Below are 23,709 nucleotides of genomic sequence, written 5' to 3' on the forward strand. Positions count from 1 at the left end.
TAAGAGTGTACGGTAAGTTTTTAGGGCCTTCCTCAACATTTAGGCCATTTGTTCTATTAAATACAGTCCTATATTTAGTTATCCTATTTTCAGCGTTTAATCACTAAAAAAAACTTTTAGTGACAAGACATCACAGTGACAATGGTGTGTGTATTTGTGTGTGTAATGAACAAAGTTTTGCTAAGCAGACTCTGCTATCTAAACATTTCAGCACAATAAACAGTAAAGTTAGCATAGCTGGTGAGTGAATGATGATAAATTACATATAACCATTCTAAATGCAATTTAAGTTCAGATGTGGTGTTTAGTTTAGACAGACTAAAATTGAGGGTAGAATACAGAAAAAAAAGAAGGGGCCAGAGTCGCTTTCAGAGCCCTAGATGCAAAAAAAATGCTCTCTCTTTCCATTTGCTTTACCCACATTCATTGGCTTCATTTTATTATCATTTCCTTAAGTCCCACAAATAAAAACTGTGAAACTGGCCAGGTATAGAGAAAAAAAGGTTTATAACAACCAACTCAACATACTTGTGACAGTGTGATTGCGGAGAGAAAAACATGGACGATTATGCTCTACCTGTATGCGGTTGTTGCTGCGATCGGCCACCACCACGTATCCCTCCTTGTCCACGCTGATGCCCCAGGGACGACACAGCTGACCATCTCCCTCCCCCTCGCACCCGAAGGAAGAAACCTGGGAGCCCAGGGAGCCATAGCTCCTCCCTGACTTCACGATCACCTTGAAGGGGCTGCCCTGGATGTGCTGGTTACACACCAACACCGACACAAGGTGCTCCCCCTCAGTTTTAGGCAGGTAGCTGACGCTGTAGGAGCCATTCTGGTGGTCCTGTACCTCTGCTGCAGACAGGTTACCGTCTGGGACTGACATGACTATTGCAGACACCGTGTCCCCGCCGGAAAGACGTGGCTCGCCATCATGGTCGTATCCAATCACAGTGAAGGATGCAGGCTTGCCACGTAGTGCACTTTTCAGACCCTCACCATGGGCTTTGGTGACTGGGGCAAAGGCTCCACTGCTGATAAGGCCCATTGACTGGATAGCTATGTATAGAGCCTGTGGGAACCATGATGAAATACATTGGTATTTTAAAGGTTTACTTAGAAGAATACATTTAAGTGATACCCAAAGTTAACCAGCCATAGCACCTCAGGCTCAGCAAACATAGAAATGCTTTCATAATGTCAAAACCTATCCAAACTTTAGGCGCTGACCACTTCTTTATGATCTATGATCTACAGGGTCCCAGTGCCTACCTGGTCTGGAGGAGTGAACATGAAGCGGTCATCCTCTTGCGCCTGCAGCAGGCTCCTCAAAGCCTTGAGTTCATGGATCTGGGTGAGCATTCGCTCTCTGGCCAGCAGCACATCAAGGTGGCGGCCCTCATCCAGCACCTGGCTGACGGCCGCGATGGTGCTGTCCAACTTGGTCAGACTCTGGTGCAGTTTCTCCACCTGCAGGTACAGAGACTTAGCCTTCACCTGACGGATTTTCTCTACCTGAAAGGAGACACAACCAGAGTACAGAATGTTAAACAACAAAGTTTTTTTTTTTTTTTTTTTTTTTTTTATTGTTCAAACAGCATAGAAAGCAGATGACAGAGCCAGAAGCACAGGTAATGCAGGCAGCCAAAACACAGACACATAACATCCTTGTACTTTAAGGTTTTCCTGTAAAATTGAATGTGAAATTAAGTCTCCTGGTACCTCCATACCACAGCCTGTTACCAGCAACTCTGCCCACAGGATGGCAGCAATGTGCTGACCATGCCAAGTCTGTCAAATATTCTTGCAGAAGGAGGTTAAAATGTGGGTGACATGCATCTAGCTAGCTGCATAAAATTTGATTGGGCATCAGTGTGTCAATATTAACCAGTCTGGTAGAATGCAGGTTAAGTGAAGAGATGTGAGGTAGCAGAGGAAGTATTTGAAGTTGACTTAAGGTTGAAGGGCATGGTTGAGATAAAGTGCATTATTGATTCCAGGAGTAAATTCAAATTGTGGGCGATTGACAAAATGTAAATAATTGATATGTCATAAACTTCTATAACCTCACATCGTATTTATTCCTGTGTAATAAGTATTAAGGACTCCATGAATGTCATAGAGAAATATGGATATAATCTTTGTTGGAAAGGCTGTTGACTGATTATTGGGGAGTTTGTTATACAACTGAACACACCATTGATGTGTTTGCTCTTGTGTTGTGGCTTTCTTTGAGCAGAAATTCAACCCTACAAAATGTATTACTGTTACTATAGATTTAGACATATTACATATTTTAATTGTAATACAATGTTCCTTAAATGGAAGGGCATCATTTATGCATATTTTATAAAAGCTAGAGGGTTGCTGTTAGTCCACTTTGCATCACAGATAACATTTAACCTATTTTAATCAACTGTTGCAAGAAGAAGAAGAAAGAAGAAAACAATGTGCAACACTCCATAGTACAAAGAACACTATTCACAGATATAATGGGACTGATAAAACAAAAAAATGGGTACTAAAGTACTACTGGGGTGACTTATTCAGCTAATTGTGAAAAGGAAATGTGACCGTCACTTAGCCCCGACACATTTCTGTTACCGTGAGAAGCCAGATAAAGTTACAGTAAAGTCAGTGAGAATAAAGCATTAAAGAGGGTGGTAGAACCTGAGAGGCATGGATTGGGCTATTACTGTCACCTAACAAAAAGAGAATAACACAACAAAAAGAGAATTACACAATAGCCTGACTGCCTCTATGGTTAGAATGACTTTTGATAGTAGGGGGGAACTCTGAAAGAAACAAAGGATCCAAAAGAGAGGGGTCTTTTGTTAATCCTTGGAATAAGTGGAACTCCAATTTGCATATGTGAGACTCAAGTTATACTTTATAGTAACTGAGGACAAAGACTCAACGTCAGGCTTTCTAATGGACAGACACCTAGTTTTAGTTCCTCAGTTGAAAACACTCATTGGTAGAATTGGTATGCATTTCACAGAGTTACGGAGCAAAGCCCAGAGACACGGAGAGGGGGAGACACCCATGTTCTTTCATGTAACAACTAAGTTACAACCTCACAATCTAACATATGCAAGACACACCTAGACTCGCTCTTTTAAGTCAAACGTTTTACCCGTGAGTCACATTATAGTGCTTTTGCTGTCATCTCAGTCATGAATCTCTCTAGTTTAATGCCACAGTGCTGAGTCTCTGTGGAGAGCCTTCCCAGATTCAGTTTCTGTTTTCCTAACACCACTGTCTACACAGGTGACCATCACACTGAGTCACAGTACTAGCTGAGTAATTTCCTATACCTTGCATGATTTGGGCGTTTTACAGCTCAACTTGTAAGCTTTCTGCATCTGAGCTGGCAGGTAAAGAAGCGTGCAGCATGCCACCAGTGTGGCACTTTTATTGGGTTGAAATGACCAAAGCGTATTTGGTCATTGAACAAGGGCTCTAAAAGATTACACTGGTCTCTACACTGGCTATGGTTGCCTGTAATGGCTTTATCAGGTCAGGGATAAAGAGAGTCCCCTGTAGTGGTGTAAAAAGGAATAAAGCGGGAACACTGGTAAGTTAAAACCTTCTTTGTGACACTTTGACCTGCACACATAAGAGCTGTAAGATCTGAGGGAGTAAGACACAGGTCACTTTTTACAATGTCACTGAGCCTGCTCTCAGGAGAAGAGAAATAAGAGTTTGGTAGACTGGTGGGTGTTAAGGTAAATCATTGACTATGTTCCGTCAGGCCCAAAGAAACACATTTGCACATGTACATAAATGCACAAATACACATTTTACTATCTGGTTTCAGTTATAATTGATAGGATGCATATTTTGTGTGCTTGTAAACATGTGTTAGAGACCTGACTGGTACAATGGCATGCATGTACAGTCTCCTTTTTATGTGGTAATTAATTTATTACCAAAGGGTTAGGGATTTGGCTTAGCAGAGGGGCTAAGGTGAGGGGCATCAGGGATGAAGGTTCTTTCTTTACCCTAAACCCCACTTGTTCGCTGGGTAACCTTAAACCTAGGAGGCCCTTGCAGAGGGTTCCTGAAGCACAGAATGCAGGCTAAACTGCCAAGTTAAAAACTGGATCTTGGTTTTGTTTAGCTTAAACCAGTCTAGACAACACACTAAATGCTCCGTTATAGGCATACATCCTTATTCCCCCTGCTGACAATGGCTTTGCTCTGTGTATCTAAGGATACACAGTTTTGGGTTTAAACTAATGCAATATGAAACCACACATCAGTTTACAGATCTGAGCTCAGTCTACTAGTGAGTGGCTTGCATTATGTGTGTTGTAGTTAATAAAGCACCATTTGAGGACATCTTTTTCTTCTGCAGTTCTTACCAGACTATCTGTGGCGATTGCAAACTCATTTAAGGAACTACACCTGGGGATTCTTCATTTAATAAGTCTTAAAGGAACACGCCGACTTATTGGGACTTTAGCTTATTCACCGTATCCCCCAGAGTTAGATAAGTCCATACATACCCTTCTCATCTCCGTGCGTGTTGTAACACTGTCTGACGCACCCACCTCTAGCCTAGCTTAGCACAGATCCTAGATGTAACCGGCTACAACTAGCCTACTGCTCCCAATAAGTGACAAAATAACGCCGACATGTTCCTGTTTACACGTCGTGATTTGTATAGTCACAGCGTGTACAAATAACAAGGTCACATGAGACACAGCCGTCTTCTAACCGTATACATACTGGGAACTATATTCTTAGAAAGGCGAAGCACTGCTACTTCTGCTACTTGGACGGAGTGATTTGCTTGCAGCACCTGAGAAGCCCCGTGGTGAGGAGCAGAGAATAACAACGGTGCTTTTCAGGTGTTGCGCTAATCACTCCGCCCAAGTAGCAGTACTTCGCCTTCTGAGAATATAGTTCCCAGTATGTATACGGTTAGAAGATGGCTGTGGCTCATGTGACCATTGTTATTTGTACACGCTGTGACTATACAAATCACAACATGTAAATAGGAACATGTTGGCGTTATTTTGTCACTTATTGGGAGCAGTAGGCTAGTTGGAACCGTTACCTCCAGGATCTGTGCTAAGCTAGGCTGGCGGTGGGTGCGTCAGACAGAGATTTGACACGCACGGAGATGAGAAGGGTATGTATGGACTTATCTAACTCTGGGGGATACGGTGAATAAGCTAAAGTCCCAATAAGTCGGCGTGTTTCTTTAAGTTTGGTCTCACTGAGCCAACACCTTCACAATATGGGTGTGGGTATGGAAGAGGATGTACTGTAGGGTCTTCTTTTGTATGGATTTTTTAGTGGTTTGTGATTTGACGAAAACTATGAATAAAATATCTTAAAAAGTAAATGTATGGTATTTTTCTCATATGGTTAGAAATAGTTAGATTTGTATCAAAGCCCATCTTCTTAGATTGTATATTGTATTTCTATTTTGACTCCTTTGAGTCCAGAAAGTCTTTAAACAAAGCAAAGGTATTTGTTTGCTTTTTTAATGCGTCTGTTACAGGTGGTAATGCATTTAACACAGTCATTGTAATAATCACAACGTGCCGGCAATGAGCATGCCACAACAGTAGTATTGTATTCAAGGGTCCTAGTGCCGACAGGATATTTCATTAGCACCTGGGTGAAAAGTAAAGAAAACTGTGTGACAGATAGAGAGAGTTATTTGACAATTGTGCCAAGTTGGCCTGAATGTTTCAAACCGAAACAAAACTTCCCAGTCTAGGACTTGATTTGATGCTAATGAACACAAAGGTAGCAGCTCACCTTCCACAGTAGTTCACACTCCCTCTCCTCCAGTGCTTTCTTGTGTTTGAGCACAAGGGCCTTTACTTCCGTCTGCACCACCTTGGCTTTGATCTCCACCTGCTCTGCCATGGCCTGGACCTTCTCCATGCTTAGCTGGGGGGGAAAAAACAGCCATGTTATCTCGCTGATGTGCCATAACACTGTGTCAGCCTTATTTGACAATTATCTGAACCACAAGAGATTTTTTCCCCCGAATTTTATGAATGATCACTTCCAATGATAATGGACCAAAGAGTGGGACAGAAAGAAAAAAAAGACACTAGATGTGGGGTCAAGCAAAGATACATGCTTATCTCTCACTCTGCAGTGTGACAAAAGGACCGGACAGGAATGTCTAAATGCTCAAACACACCACCGCCTGGTCTGTTTTATTACTCAAATGGGATACAGATGAGCCACAGAAACAGGATGCAGAGGACTAGGAAACATTAAAAGAGAGGACACTGTATGTGACATCTTCCTGTGACTGCACAAACACCTGCTCAGTTTTTGTGTGTTTGTGATCTTTTCCTTTCTCATGTTTGGCAGCTCCTTTAGAGGCTGAAAGGGAAACATGGGTCAGGAATAGGAAGTCACTTCACACAGCACAAAATGACGCAACTTCCTGCTGGGCTGAAAACCTACTCGGTCCTGATATTCAAAGTCAGCATCATAAATACGAATAATACATGCAGTACATTTGAAATGGGTTCCCCCTCATAGTGCAATATTGAACATTCTGAAGTGTCCTTAGACTTGAAAAGTATTGAAAGTTGACTTTTTAAAATCTTTATTTTAATTATCTTAATTTTTCAATATCATTTGAATCTAAATTTTATTCTTGCCATTTATTTTATTTAGGCACTATTCTTTATTTAAAACTGAGCAGCATTGTTTTGGTATCAAAACTCAAACATCATATTAAATATTTTCAAACATTTTACCCAGCCCAATGTATGTACTGAACATGAATTGCTCTTTACACAGTGCCTCTCACTGCACAAAATGGAATTATATGATCAGGGCTTCTGTACAGTGACATGAGGACATTACGTTTCTTCATTACCTTGCTAAATACAGGCATAGACTTAAGGTTTAAGCTTTTAAAACCCACAATCTGGGCTAAACGCACATTTCTCTCTTTGTCTCCCTCCCTTCCCCCGAAGTGTTTTATCTGGCTTTTCCTCTGGCGTTTTCTGGGAGGTCACAGGGTGAACCGGACCTCACAGGGACGAACGAGGAGGTGGCATAAGGCCTCCTTTGTGATATCGGCCGCAGGGATCAAAGGTCACCTAAACCTCTACAGGTCATGATCTACAACCCTTGTCTTGAGACACATACCGCCCACCCCCCAGTGGAGCCCTGCAAGAACAAAGCTTGGCAGCAGGGCCCTTTTCTCTTTCGCCTGGCCATTTGAGGTGGGCAGCTAAATGGTCAAATAAACCAGGCCCCCAGAGAAGGAACAGCAGGGAGGGAATCCTGGAAGAATCGGGGGAGTGTTATCAATACATTGTGAGGAAGGAGGCAGGGTGAACTATAAAGCCACCAACTTTCTCCAGTTGTCTCTTTGTCTTCATACAAAATTCTCTTACCATTGAGTTCCCTCACTCCTGCTCAGGTTCTCTTTTTTACACCTCATTTTCTGTCCTCGGTCTCATTATCTTCCTCAGTCTCTGTCAGTGCGTTTACATGCAGAGCAGTAACCGGGGTATGGTCTAAGTCAATGGTGTCAAACTCCACTTCACTACGGGCCACACTGGAAAAAGAGAATCACATCCAGGGCCAGACATGTAAAGTTTATTGACATGCTTTTTTTAAGAGAAAAAGTCAAATATTTTGACTGTATTATTGCATGTCTCATATAGCTTTCTCACTTACTGTTTGGTCCACATAAAGCCCTAAAAAAGTCAGCAAAAAATTATCCATCATAGAAAAAGCGCCCAAAACATTGAAAGTCTAAAGCAACGAAAAATCGCCAAAAAGTGAAAAAAATGTGGGAAAAAGCTAGGTGGGCCAAAATGTATTGGGAACCTAAATTGATATGCGGGCCGGATCAAAATCTGGAAGGCGTCGGATTTGGCCCGCGGGCCTTGAGTTTGACACATGTGGTCTAAGTGAATAACCGGATTATGCCAGTTCTCCCCGTACACATGAGCGGGGAAGAATGGGAAGAATTACGGGTGTAACTCTAGTGCTCTCGCCAGATGACAACTTGGTTTGGCTCATTATCTGTAACGTTAAGTGTTGCCCAGTGTCAGTGGAATTGGCAAGCTAACGTTAGCTAACTAACATTAACGTTAGCCATCAACCGCAGCGGGTGGATCGTTCCCTCTACTTCTTTGCCGAGACAAATAAAAAATAAAAACTTCTTTGCCGAGACACAGCGTTGACAGCCCCGGAGATGGATAACCTGTTGAGCCATCTCCCAGTGTCTGCTGCTCGGTGGGGACTGAAGCACATGGACAGTAAATTGCTGCTGACACTGTTTTGTTTTGTTGTATCATGTTAATTAAAGGGGTTATATGTACGCTTAACCCGACCTTATTCCGATTAAGGCGTGTACATGCAGACGTACCCCGGTTACTAAAGGAGTTCTCTAGGTCTGTTAATCGGGTTATGAGAAGTCCGATTTTAACCGGAGTAGGTGTATACATGGCGTTTGAGAAACAGGGGGTATTGCCTTAACCTGAATATAATCTTTTTTTAAACTGAATGTAAAACGCACTGTGTCTCCATTTTCTCACTTTTGGTTTTTCCCTCAAAATTCCCAGAACAGCTTGGGAACACAAAGAGAGTCAAACTGACCAATCACAGGGAAGGAGCTCTGGCCAACCAGCAGGTCACAAGCCCAGGGTCAGAGGTCAGCGGAGATAATGGATGTGGAGTGGTCGGAAATTTCCTACCTCAGGGGACAGGAGCGCGTGTGGTGTGAGTGTTTACATATTATCTGGCGTCAGCATTTACTCCCATGGTGACCTGGCACAAAATGGACAAACACACACCAAACACTGCAAGGTATTGCCAGATGGTAGGCGTGCTTCTAATGACTCAGCGGCACAGATCCCGGTCCACGTTGTGTGAACTTACTCATTAGACAACCCTAGTGTGAGTGATTTATCATTGTTACCACTTTTAGGTGTGGTTTCAACACATCTCACTCACACTCACAATTTCATGTCTACCTCACTATGAACGTAAATAACTTTTGTGATCCCTTAACGAGGTCAAAATTAGTTGTCGTGTGTTGTAAATTAATTTGTCCAGCACATACTTTGTGTTTTGTGCTAATTAGCAAATGTTAGCAGCAACATGCTAAACTAAGATGGTGAGATTGGTAAACATTTCCTGCTAAACATCCGCATGCTAGCATTCATATTTGGCTCAGAGTACTTCTGTGCCTAATCACAAACTCACAGATCCAGCATGCTTTAGAGCCATACATTATTTGATAAATTACTGAATTGAACTAATTGCTTACCAAAATTGTTAAAATTAGTTTTTCATTTGTCAAATGACTAAGCAATTATTTCCGCACAATTTAAAACCATTACCATACATGCAACTCATATGGTGCTTTCGTACATGGGCAAAAAATCACAACTAGACTGTTTAGGTCATTGTTATTAAACAGTTAGTGAAACCTCTCATCCAGTCTTCACTTGTGCATGTGTCACTGTATAAAATGAAATCTAAGGGGGGTCTATGAAGCTGCCACCCAATCTATAATTACGTAATTGAAGACAGGCAGTGTGTGTGTTTGTGTGGGAGTGAGAGTCAGAGGCGGAGGGAGGGAGTGAGTGGATGGGTGAGTGAGTGAATAGGGGGAGGGAAATGTATTCCACTTCTTTAAAGAGAAGGGGAGTTGTCCATTCTCTGAAATCCTTTAAATACCTCATCTACCCTCCCCCATCCCCCACTCGGCTCCTCCTCCCCTTTGACCTTCAGGCCGCACCTCCCCCTCTCTTTCAGGGCCAGCTGGACACCTATAACCTCAGGCTTCCCAGCAGCCCAGGTCTGGTCACTCTCAAACACAAGCTGGTCTTCTCTGTGCTGAGGAACACTGGAAAGACACAGCTGCTCTCAGCAACTGCTTGGTTTCTCTAGGAGATGGATGAGTGTGTGTGGACTTGTGTGGTTTGACCTCCATAAGGATTGGCTTTTTGTCAGACCTTGAAGAATCATGCAGAAGAGCTCTTGGCATTGTATAGGGACTTAAATCAGGTTGACCTATTTGAATCCAGTGGAGTTATACAATACCATTTCCTTTTAATGCAATTATAATCTGGCCATGTTGTCTTAAAGACAAAACACATGAATAAGTATTATTTTTAGAGATGCACCGATTGACCGGCCGGTGTCCGGAATTGGCCGATTTTCACGTGATCGGCCACGACCGGCAACCTGCCGGTCAGTCTGACGTATGCCGATTTTATGCCGGTCAAATGCACTCGGGCGGCGCATGATTAACATCGTGCAACATCAGCGCACCGCCGCTCAATCAGCCGCTTATGAAATGTCATAAAGTCGTAATTATACACGGCTCTGCAGAGCCGTCTGCTCTCTGTGTGCTGTAAAGTGGTTAGAAAATATGAAATCGGAATCGGCTAAAATCGGTATCGGCATTTCAAACTCAATCAAAAATCGGAATCAGCCTAGAAAGTTGTAATCGGTGCATCTCTAATTATTTTATGCAGGTTTTACGTTTGCCTGAATACTGCTGCTTTAGTTCCAGCTCTAAAGGGGTAGAACAAGCAAACAAACGAAAAAAAAATCACTGATATTTCCTTTTTATCCCCCGAGAATGTGTCTGTCTGGGTTCCTGTCTCACCTGCACAGCCTGACGTCCCTGCTGGGCATCTGCCAGCAGCTGGATGGTGATGGCCCTGCAGTCCTGTACAGCATCTTGTAGATAAATAAAGGTGTGGCCCATATGACGGCCAACACTGCACTCCCTACAGATAGGCACCGAGCAGGATTCACAGAAGAACAGAAACACCTGGGAAAAGAGGGAGATAGACAAATCAGTTTTGTGTTCCAAATAGTACGAACTGAATCAACACCTGCTGTCATGGCCGTACAACAAACAAAAAACTTCATTGGACTTCATACATGACTGATACTGCATATGAGCCATTTGGTTTGCCTTTGGGTATGAAATGTGCTATATAAATACATTTGCCTTATCAAAGCTATACTCACAAATAGACAAATTTACTAATTTGAGATGTTGAATAAATCTTACTGGCCAATCAATTTAAATACTCTTATAATCGCTCAGAGACACTCAAGAAACTCAAAAAAGGTTTTGAGCTACAATATAACGTTCCTTTGTGTATGCATACTTAGACAGTTGTTTTTTTAGAAGGTGTATTGTGTGAATAGGTTTGATTTAATTCTATTAGTGTGTATATATATATATATATATATATATATATATATATATATATATATATATATATATATATATATATATATATATATATATATATATATATATATATATATATATTATAGTTAATGTATATCTTCTGTCTTCTACCTCCAACTGTGCAATATTTCATTTCTATTCATCCACACCTTACTCATCTGTATATCTGTGTTTATATACTGTCTGTTTATAAAAGGAGGTTTATTACTGTGTAAATATGTTTGATTTATTGCTATTATTATTATAACTAATTCTATAACCAATTCTATTCTTTTTCTATTTCTTATACTTAATGTATTTTTTTTTTTCACCTATGTCTACTTAATGTGTATTTGTGGTATTCTGTTGTGTATACATTTTTTTTTCTTCTTTTGAGCTGCTGTAGCACAGGAATTTCCCCAGTGTGGGATTAATAAAGTCTATCTTATCTTTTAGACGACTTACTAACCATGGTAACAGCATTGCTAACTACACCAAACGGTGCGGTCACTACGGCTATTAGAAGTCAATATACAAAGTTTAAGATGACTCTGGGACAGCTATCCATTTTTATTTCATTTTAAAAAACAGTATTTCCCATCCTTCTTTTGATTCCCAGCCTGTCACTCCCTCTCTACCGTAGCTCCGTGTAAACACCACAATGCATTGCCTTGCTCACTCCTGTGCACGCCACGATCCCCTTCTCTATACTGCTAGACCCCCAACAATTACTGTTATGATTTTGACTTGTGGCAATGTGATAATGCTCAGTTTATAAAAAGACCATGAATGATAAACATGTCATCCAAATGCATGCGTTACTAGGTACTCATATAGGCCTTGAGACCCCAGTGAGTTTGTCTCTTCCAAAACACAGAGCCAGAAGAAGTACAAAGGGACTAAAGGCCACAAAAACTAGATCAATACTCATTCTGAACAATCTTTTAACATCTGTGGAAGAGGGCCGTAAAGGGATGTCATATTTTTCAAACCATTCATTACTGTATTGGCAACAGTCTCATGCTTGTTGAGATTTCTGTTTGGAAGTTTGTAGTTTTGCCTTTGAACTTTACTATTTTCTTAATTAAAATAAATTGTATATGCCTTATTTCCTACATTTTCTTAGATTGAAATATACACGCCTATGTATGCCATATACCAGTTTTATTTTAACAGAGATGCTTGGTATATAGTATGCATAACTGATAAAGTAAAATCAGCACTAATCATGGTTGACATGATCGGGATAAGAAGGAAAAATGTCATTTAACCTGTGCGGTTAAAACCTAAGCTTTGCTTCAAACACCTTCTCTGAATGCTGATTGTTTGGGATATGATGGCTAGTGCATATTTAATTAGCCTTCCATTCCAAAGAGACACCACATTAATGGCCTCCAATAGCAGGAGACCTGAGTGGATAGGGAGGGGCCTGCAATCAATCCATCAATTATGGCTGTTCCCCCCAGGGAGCAGCATAATCTAATGAGAAACACACACACACCTCCCCCTTTTTTTACTTCTTCCTCCTTAAGCTCTTCCTGTCCTTTTCTTGCTGTCCCTCTTTCTGCTGAGCCTTGTCCTCTACTACAGTCTCTGCAACACTGTCACTCAATCCTCTTCCCTCCTGTCCTATCCCACCCCCATCGACATCTCCTAAATTCAAAGGGGACGGGACACACAAAAGCAAGGAATGCAGTTGAGTGGAGGAGGAATGTGGAGATAGACAATGATGGACACAGGGCTCAGGCAGTTGGGGCTGAGGGACAGGCAGATTGATGGTGCAAGGATAGAATGGATTCTGGTGAACGATAGACCCATAGTATCTACAGGACCCATCTGCAGCACTCAGATTATCAAATGAAGCCGTTAAAATATTGACAATTACATGACGAGTGGTTAAATGAAATATACATTTTCATGGTGATAAGAAAGTAGATCTTGTTATGAAAACACTGACTTGCTTACTTGTGATGTTTATAGGCCTAGCACCTACTATTCAGGAGAATAGCCTGCTTAAGTCTTCCTCTCTGCTTCGGCTAATTTAGGGAAAAAGATCCTTTGACAAACAGCTGCAACAGGCTTCAGATTTCTTAAATGCTACCTGCTGCTTACTGTATGTGCCATCAACAGCTCAACAGTCCTTGAGGTGAAACACACTCACTCATACACACAAGGTTGTAGACTACATAACACCAACCTTTTGGAATGCCAGTCAATATTATTGACTTACACAGGATACTGGCTTTTCCCAGAGGTCTTCATGGAAGGATGCTGTTCCTTTTCTGCTTGCCTTTGTCTTTATCTGCCTCTCTCTAAAACCCATCTTTAACAAGCTTTAAGTAATTCATAACTAATTTTTATTCAAGCTATGAGAAACAAGAATGCTTAACATACAAGCCTAATTCTTTGCAAGCTACGAATACAGCTGCTCCGTTACACATGTGGTACTAGAACAGACCAGGAATTTCACAGACACGCCAGATACACTCACACATGCAAGAATACACCAGAAACTTCCAGTGTGTATGTGACTCAGAATGTAAAAAACTTAAAAGATGTGAAATAGTAAACACATACAGACTTGCAGAGTAGCATGTCACATGCTCTAACAAAATATCCAAGCACATGTTGATGTGCGTGCAAAATGCACAGGAAAACAGGTACACACAAAATGAAAAGTAAACTTGATGTGTGCCGCTGGATGTTTTGCTGTTGAGGAGGGGCTGGAACAAACATGCCATCACCAGCTATGATGCTCTGAGTAGCAGGGCTCGGCCACATTGGGGGAAGTGAGTTATTGTATTTCATTAATGCACCGGAGGTTTCCCCATTCTTCCTCTTTGCCCATTATGCTCCTTAATGCATTTACACTTAGACATTTACATATGTCGGGGTGTGTGTGTGTGAGTTTGAAAATGTTTCTTCATAAATCAAAGACGTTAAGGATTGTTGATGTTGTTGTCGTTTTGTTTGTTTTTTCTTATTTCCATTGAAAAATCATACAAATAAAGCCGAAACATTGTCATTGTACATTTTATATCTTTGGGTTTTTGTGTTGGTCCAAAGCAATTTGAGGATGTCACCTTGGGCCGTAGGAAATTATGGTGGGCATTTACACCGTTTTCTGACATTTTATAGACTAAACATATAGTCTAACAGATAAATCAACAATGAAAATAATTGTTTGTTGCAGTCATATATACAAATATAGACCAACACTGCTAGTGCGCCAGCAGGCCAAGTACTAATTTCAGTTATTTGAGAAATGTATCTCTGCTTACGAGAGTACGTGTTAATACATGGTGGAAAGTGCACTCAAGTACAATAATTCCACGCCCCACAAAAGGACAGGGACATTACACATTTGTTCTATAGTAGTATCACACTAATACACATTCACATTATAATCTGCTAGTTACAGGCTATCTATAATGGAGTATGAAAGAATCACACCACACTCTAGCTTAACAGGAGCAAAATACTGAAATCGTGAGGAAAACAACCTTAAATGCATGATGGCTGTGATCCTGGCCTTTTGCTCACACGGTGGGCAGGCAGCATTAGGATCAGCCCCCTTTCCTCCCTCCCTCTGAGGTACTGGGAACTGGGGGAGAGGGCACGAGCTCAACTAGCCAGTAAAATCACTCCGTGCAGCACTCCCTGCCTGCGTGCAGAGCCAAGTGGGGGGAAGGGACAAGGGCCATGTAATGTCACACTGTGGCGCTGGAAAAACCAGGGCTGCTCTGAAAACTGTGAAAGCCCGTTCTCTCAAAGAACTTAACCACTTTTCACTGACTGTGAGATGCTCAGATCATCTGCAATGACCATGTTCAAATGCCATTCCTCAACAGTTTCCATCTTACTCTATACCTTGTCTGTTACATGTAAAAAAAATGCATTTCACATGTACTGCAGAATATGTTTGTTAACATGGCTTGCATGACTTAAAACTCGATATACAACATAACACAACTATAAAACCCATTCTGAAGTAAGTAGGAAAAGATGTGAGCTTATTTTTAGAGATGAGATCAGACTGTTTCCTCTGGGATTTTATTTTCCCAGCAGCAGTGCACAGGGGCTCAGGTTAGTGGAATTGATCTGTGAAGAAACTTACTATGGGAAATTATTATTTTAACCCAGAGAAACTAAATACATTTTGGTTCAAAACCATACTGAAAGGTCTAACAGTAAATCACCTCAAAACATCTTTTGAAAGATGTTTAAAAGTAACCTGCAAGTACAAATACACAGACATTTTCTTAAAGGGCAACTTTTATATAGCATTTTCAGGATAATACTTAGTATTTTGTGTTTGTACCAGAACATGTTTACATGCTTTAATGTTAAAAAAACAAACAAAAAAAAACTATTTTTCTCATACTGCCTATGGCTGCTGCACCTGTATTCACCCTTTGTATGAGATGCTCTGTAGGAGCACCCGTCTCTTTAAGACCCACTCCCGAAAAATCCCAGTCTGCTCTGATTGGCCAGAGTGTTTCCTAGAATCTGTGCTCTGCCGCAGCCTCAGCTGTTGCGTCAATAGTTGAAGCTGAAACTACTGCAAAAGGAGTATATAGCAGGACTTTGTACTGTGAAAAATCACCAATAAAGGCTTCTAAGCCAAATTCTACACAACCGGACATGTCCCAGCAGTGAAGTGACCCAAAATTGGGGAGAAATGACCAGCATTGGCTGCCAAGATTACAGCTATTTGCGTTAGCATGCAGCTACTTAATATTTAGCACTAGGCTACATTAGATTGTAATGGAACAGCACTTTCTACTCTCAAAAATCACAGACAAAGGCTTCTGAACTCGGGGTGCACCAATCCGATATTAAGATCGGATATCAGTCCCGATATTGACAAAATAGCTGGATCAGGGATCAGAAAAATTAACAGATCCACGGGCCGATCCAGTTTTTTTCCCTCTGTTGCACGTGTGTCGCATGCTGGAAGAGTTGAGTGTAATAAGAATTCAATACATTCCATCTATGTTATTTTGTCTTAGTTAGGAAAGTAATGTTTAGTTAGGAACGTCTGGTGCCTTTAGTCTCTTCCACATGGTGGAAGGAAGGTATAAGGTAGAAGGTATACAGTGTATTATTAATTCAACAACGGTATCGGATCGGTATTGGGTATCGACAGATACACAAAGCCCAGGCGTCGGTATCGGGACTGAAAGTCAGATCGGTGCATCCCTATTCTGAACCAAACACTACCCAATCGTACATGTTTCAGCAGTAATGCGACCCAAAATTGGGAGAATTTAACAAATTTGCAGCCAAGATGACATCTTTTACTGCCGTTAGCATGTAGCTACTATAGTTAGCAGAGGACACTAATAGTATATAGCAGCACTTTCTACAGTCAAATATCCGCAGATAAAGGCTTTTAAACCAAATACTACATAACCGTTAATGTTTCAGGAGTAATGTGACTTGGAATTGGGGAGAATTTAACAACATTGGCAGCCAAGATGATCTTAACACCGCAGTAGCTTAAAAAAAAACAAAAAAAAACACTCCAGTCCTGCCTACCTGGAGCTTATGACCAATCATAAAAGGCCGGCTTAGAGTTGCGTAACACTAAGCCGAGAGTAGAAAAAAACGGTTGAAACCAGAGCGTTCAGAACAGTTGGAAATCTGAATGTTTTAGCTCACAGGGATTTCTCTAAAATACGTTTACCTCATTATGTTTTGGCCACGTTTAACATGGAAATCCGACATTATAGCGTTGTAGATATGACAGAAAATACGGAAAAGCATAATATGTCCACTTTAAGTATGTTTATTTTTAAGATAATGGGATTAACTGAGTGGATGTTAAATTGTTTTTCCTTAATGCTGTAGGCCTATGTACTCTGTCTTTTAAAACCTGAAAAGGTGTGGTCTGTGTGTTTAACAGCTTTAAGACAAACACATTTAATATAAGTGTTTTCTATTTGAGAAACGGACACATCCCTCATTTTATGCCTTGCTTCAGGGCACTTTAAAGTTAGTAATGAAGGAGAGGCGACCGCATTCATAACCTCACCTGTAATCATGCCAGTCCACGATAGAACGAGTAGCAGTGCAGTTTGTCAATTTTTTTTTTTTTTTTTTTTTTTTTTTTTTAACTACGAACACAAAATTAAGTGTTAAAAACACATTTCACACTGAGTTAAAATAACAAATGTGGGCTCTCTTTTTACTGTACTGTATGTCGAAATGTTAGGGATTCCTTACACATACACGAATAAAAGTCACGTCAGGTAAGACTGCCAAGCATTTGAAAGATTTGATGACAAACACATAACTCCGACAGGCCTAATTCCAGCACATCAGGCAGAAGCCGGTGTCAGGATGCCTTAAGCACTAACACAAAAACTGTCTTCCTCTATGAAGAAAATATTACGGTGATCATATTGTGCAGCGCTTCCTGCATAGCAAAATAGATCAGGCAGGTTAAGAAACAATCAATTTTCATTTCTGAATTATCTGTCTGTGAGGAAACTCCAGCGCTTCACCATTCTGCATCTGTTTTAGATAGGGTTAAGAACTAGGGAAAGAGAGAAATATTAGCAACGTTACTTCACTTATAAAAGGGGAAAATAAACGGCCCCGGCCTGAAGCCAGTCTGGTATGTCCAGGCTGATAATCTGTGGAATACCCAATCCCAACATTCCCAGGAACACCATCTGCCAGACAAAAATCCTTTTATGAAACTTACAGACACCTACTCTAATCTTTTCCAAACACCCTCCATATCTTGCTCACATACAGTTTTTCCCTCCCCTCTCTGTTCCCTACATTAGTCTTCTATCATTGCTATTTCCTATCTTCCACCGCTGCCACGCCCTCTCATGGCAACCCGTTGGCTTGTTGCCACGGACACAACACGCACACAGACATGCCTGCTGATGTTTTGAAACTCTGCCAGATACGACAGGGGGGGCGGTGGCTGTAAGAAGGCGATCTGATTGGACAGCCCCACAGCGGAGAAGGAAAACAAACCACAGTCAGCTGGCCTCCTTAGCCAGCGAGCATGTGACTGACTATCCTGTGCTTAATACTTGAGCAGTAAAAAAAAAAAAAAATAATAAAAAAAATAAAGAGCAAAGGAAGTGAAAGAGTGCGAGAGAAGGGGGTGGATAAAAATCAAGGGAAAGAGAAAAAGGAGGTAAACAACAATGTAGAAAGCGAAGAAGAGAAAAAGGGAGAAACATGAGAGGGGGGGGGGGGGGGGGGGGCACAGCTTCGAGCAACCAAGGGGAGAAATGGAGAAGCTGTGTGAATGAAATGTTGAGCAGCTGAGTTGTATACAGTCACAACGCAGTTATTCTTGGTTACTGCATAATAAACAACCCACATGCTTAATGACCCGCAATCCATTCTGCCACACTCTCACATTAAGCTCTCAATGTTGTCTTCACTGCTCATGTATGTCAACAAAACATAACCATATAAACAGATTTGGTCCAAAACGTTAACCAACATGCTACATTTGCAAGAAAGACAACAAACGTGCATCGTTTTGTACACCGCTCTGTCCCAAAGGCCTCATATATTCCTCACCCGTTTGTCGCTCACATACACATGTACAAGGCTGGCATACCAACCTGGCAGCCTAAAGAGCATGACCTTTACAGGAAATGGACTGGTTACACAAGTAAGCTGAAACATCAACGTGAGCAAATGCCTGTCACATGTAGCATTAACCGTAATATAAAACGAAAACCAAGTGAAAACCTTTAAAAATGCTAATTCCTGAAGTGAAAACAGAAAACAATAAAAGGAACAGCCAAAACAACGAAACAATATTTACTGAACACTATAATATATTATCATTATGAGGTAACTTGGAGTAGATCCAGGGCAGCCGGTTTGAGTGACGTTTGAAGGCTTATGGGACACCAAAACACATTACCCAACTACGAGGAAGGATGGCAACAATCACTTTATCCTCCATCTCGGTGATCAAGAAGAAACGGCAGAAATATGACGTTTGGGTTACAAAGTAATATACTAGGAATGTGTGCCTGCACATATTAGATTGGCCAATGCAGCACCTTGCCTGATGACAGTGAGTTGCATTGCAGCCACGTTCAACTGTTTTGCTGGACGATGCTGTGACTCTTTGTTTTATTTTTAAGATTGAAGCATCCACACCGTGTCAATGCATCAGAGCCATTCAAATGAATTAAGGTGGCTGCATTTTTTTTTTACCCAGTGCCTGTAATATTATACAAATCAACCAAGCTTTAAGAGTCTGCTAGTCGATTTGCATACTACAGCCAATGGAAACAGACGGCTGCCTAGGACAGTAGGAAGAAATCTAGTTTTGTACCATAAAAAACAGCTTAGCAAAAATGTAGAGCTAAAACTTGCTGGATTCTTTAACTACAGCAACTGAGCCGACGGTTTATCGCAACTGCTAAAAAACAAGCATAGTCTTGGCCTAATATTTAAAAAAAATACTTATGGTAGACAAAACATGGCTGGAAGCTGTGCAATGTCCCCTTAAATAGGTTGAGAGTTTTAACGTCACAATGTGTTAACCGCGCAATCCCGTTGAGTGAGGTCAAATAATGGCCAATTAAAACCCCATTTGTGCACAACCACTGAGTAGGAAGCGGCAGGTTCCAGCTTTTGAATGGGTTTTAAATCCTGTTGTCCAAGGGAACGTGATAAATGCCTACCGTTCTATTAAATTTATATGGCCCAAAGTCCTCATATGGACATCAAAGCTAGGACACACACACATACACACTCCCCCTTAGCCTACATGAAACACATTCACAACACACAGGAAACAGGGAATGCTCTCTAATTACTGGGCACATGTTGTGCATTAAAAACCTGGAAGTACAACTTCATATAATCTAACTCTGCTGGCTGTGTGGAAACACACACACACACTAAAATCCTCTTCAGAGGATAACTACCTACAGATGGGAGATGCTCTTAGAAAAGGAAAACGGCACATTATTCTGAGGCCAGGCTGTCCATGCTCTACCCTAATGTAAATGACTTATGTGATCGTTGCCACACAGAAAAGGCAGACATGCCCCACATGTTTTGGTCCTGTAACAAGCTGAAGACTTTTTGGGCTATGGTATTCCAGACCTTGTCTGAGGCATTTGACAGAGATCCGGCCTAGTGCTGAAATGGCTATTTTCGGCGTTCCAGGGGATACAAATGACAAGTAGACTAAAAGATGTGTTTGCATTTGCAACTCTTCTTGCGCGGAGAAGGATTTTGTTAGAGTGGAAATCGGAACATTCACCCAAAGCCTAAGCTTGGATGAACGACCTGATGCTATTTCTAAAGTTAGAAAAGATTAAATATTCCAGTAGAGGGTCGATCCACAAATTCCATAAGAGATGGGATGCTTTGGTGTTTTATTTTGAAAGGCTGAAGACTCTTCCCAAAAATTAACAAGGAACTGCACCCTTCATAACTAACCCTTCTCCATTGTTTGAGCTCTCAACATACTGGAGTATAATGATAAGAGCTGATGGCAAATTAGCCTATATACTTGTGCATCCACAGACATCCTTTATTCGTACCTCTCAATATGTATTTTTTAATATATATATATATATATATATATATATATATATATATATATATATATATATATATATATATACATACACTTTTATATTGTTACTTTATTTTAATATATATTTTCATTTTATGTGTATTTATTTACTTTATTGGTACAATACCCTTTTTTTCTGTATAACTATTATTTGCATAGGCAGTATGTGGGGGGAGCAAAAAAAACAAAATGTTTGTTGCCAAATGTCTGTAAGCAATTGCTGTTCTTTTTTGCAAATAAAAAGATTTATAAAAACAGAAAAAAGAAAGAAAAACGCTGCTGCCAAACACTCACAGACACTTCCAGGAGTGATGAAATGTAATCACTTGCCTCTCAACAGCAACAGCTGCTAAATCATGTTGAGGAGACTTTCTGCATCCATAATGTCCATTGTCTCTGACATAGAGCAGACAGAGAGCACTGATGAGAAAGGCAGGAGTCGGCACACAGTGTGTGTGTGTGTGTGTGTGCGAGAGAGAGAGAGAGTGTGTGAGTGAGTGAGTGAGTGAGAGAGAAGAGAGAGAGGAAAAGAGGGTAAAGAGTACCCAGGAGGTATAAACTCAAGTTACAGGAATTCCTCTGGCCTTGTATCAGCGTCAGTGTAGGGTTAGGTTTCCTTACATTCTCTGCTAGTGAGCTCCAGAGAGGGGGACTAAAACTGGTGAACACAAAGCCAACCCAGCATATGTTTCAAGTGATTGTCTCCCCCTACAGAACTAGATAATAGTTCAGTAAAATTTTACAAAGAAAAGTAGGATTGTGGAAATGTGTGACATACTTCAATAAAATGTCAAGACCTCCCATAGCATCTGACCATCTCCCTGTCTTCCTTAGTTTAACGCTAGACAAAAATGGTCCCTGAGGAGATACAGGAGCATTGGTAGACTGTCAAACTGATTAGTTCAACTTCACTTCATCCTTATAACACAATGTATTGTAGGCGCTCATGCCTAGCAACCACTTTCTGTATGCCCCCCCCTCCCCAACTCTACTTTATAAAAACTATTTGCGTGTGTTGCTGAGTAGCCACGCACGTGCACAGCCAGGCGCGTAGTCATGGTGCTTAATCTAAAGCACAGAGTAATATTTTATAGGATTATCTTATCATTAGCAGTCTCTCAGATGGACCTGCGTATGGATTTGTATGTTGGAGGGCTGACATCACAGCAAGCAAAGGACAACCCTTTGATGTAATCCAATTTTCCACCACACACACACACACACACACACACACACACACACACACACACACACGGACACACACACACACGGATCCTCTCTGACTGCCAGTGCTTCAGATGAGTAACAACTGACATTTATGCAATTTAAGTTTAAGTAAGCACAACAGCAGGGCCCTGTAACTGGAACACCTGTAGAAGTGAAGTGTAATGCAAGCATTGTTAATGTTATTAATTACATCTGTACAAGATTCATTCTTCTTGCACCCCTTTTCCAAATCAGGACCATTGCCTCACACTTTGTGTTTTGTGGGCCAACAAAAATCCTCATAAAAAGTAGTAAGTGATTAGTCTTTTAATTGACCCTTTACTGAATTTGTTTCATTCTAGTACCCCTTTTAGACGGAGAAGAAGGATAGGAGGTGCAACGATGAATCGATTAGTTGTCAACTATTAAATTAATCGCCAACTATTTTGATAATCGATTAATCGTTTGAGTAATTTTTTTATTTAAAAAAAATAAGATTTCTCTGATTCCAGCTTGTTAAATGTGAATATCTTCTAGTTTCTTCTCTCCTCTGTGACAGTCAACTGGATATCTTTGAGTTTTGGACAAAACAAGACATTTGAGGACGTCATCTTAGGCTTTGGGAAACACTGATCCAGATTTTTCACCATGTTTTGACATTTTTATAGATCAAACAACTAATCGATTAATCGAGAAAATAATCGACAGATTAATTGACTATGAAAATAATCGTTAGTTGCAGCCCTACCCAAGGGACTGAACACTTCCACAATATCCTAACCAACAAAATCTTTCTGTTAGGAGTTTGTGCACTGAGCGGTAACCGTCGTTAGAGCTGTAACAATTCCAAATTTTGCTGTACAATTAATTCTCTCAGAAATAATTGCGATTAACAATATAAGCGTCTCTTTCAGTCTTATTTAAAAAGATGTATTTACTTATTACTTTTTGAAACAAATGAAAGTTTTGAATGAATTCCAGATACATCTTTTGGTTATATCACGGTTATGTGACTCAGATAATACAATAACACAAGTACACAGCCTATGAAGTAAACCACGGCCCTTTATTATCATAAAACATTTTTTCTAACTGTATCCCCCTGGTCATTTTTGATGCTATGAACATGTAAAGCATCAAGTGCCAAAAACTCAATCCAACCAATAATCACTTATATAATTACAATTTGACATATCCAAATGAAATCAACAATTACCCTAATCCATACTCCTTAGTACCTTAGCTAATGTTAGCAATTAATTGCGGTTAAACAAAGAAACTAGAGATGCACCGATTGACCGTCTGGTGACGGAATTGGCCGATTTTCACGTCATCGGCCATGACCGGCAACCTGCCGGTTAGTCTGACATATGCCGATTTCAAATTCACTCAGGAGGCGCATGATTTACATCGCGCAACATCAGCACCACACGTGCACATGCAGGGTTTCCGCTATATGCACATAGCAGCGGCGTACTGCCGCGCCATCAGCTGTTTATGAAATGTCATAAAGTCATAATTATACACGGCTCTACTGATCTCAGGCGAACAGTCAGCCGCTCTCTCTCTCTCCCCTCTGAGGCTGAACAACTGGAACATGAAAACCGCACTCAGGCGGGTCCCGTGAAATATGACAGCTACAGTTTATCGGAAAATAGCGTTGGGCACACTGACTTTGATGAATTTACTGTTTATCAGACCCCAGATG

General features: G+C 40.9%; 1 protein-coding gene across 1 annotated transcript in view; it reads right to left on the reverse strand.

Annotated features, from left to right (window-relative positions):
* trim71 (tripartite motif containing 71, E3 ubiquitin protein ligase) overlaps positions 1 to 23,709 on the reverse strand; it is a 32,542-nt gene that overhangs the window by 2,813 nt on the left and 6,020 nt on the right. Inside the window, exons 2-5 of the mRNA XM_031287119.2 lie at positions 10,631 to 10,798; positions 5,782 to 5,916; positions 1,276 to 1,518; positions 578 to 1,075 (exon numbers count right to left, since the gene is read on the reverse strand). Coding sequence (XP_031142979.2) covers positions 578 to 1,075; positions 1,276 to 1,518; positions 5,782 to 5,916; positions 10,631 to 10,798 — 1,044 coding nt within the window. The remainder of the gene's footprint in view (positions 1 to 577; positions 1,076 to 1,275; positions 1,519 to 5,781; positions 5,917 to 10,630; positions 10,799 to 23,709) is intronic.

The sequence above is a fragment of the Sander lucioperca genome, chromosome 16, assembly GCF_008315115.2.
Source record: "Sander lucioperca isolate FBNREF2018 chromosome 16, SLUC_FBN_1.2, whole genome shotgun sequence".
Classification (NCBI taxonomy): Eukaryota; Metazoa; Chordata; class Actinopteri; order Perciformes; family Percidae; genus Sander; species Sander lucioperca.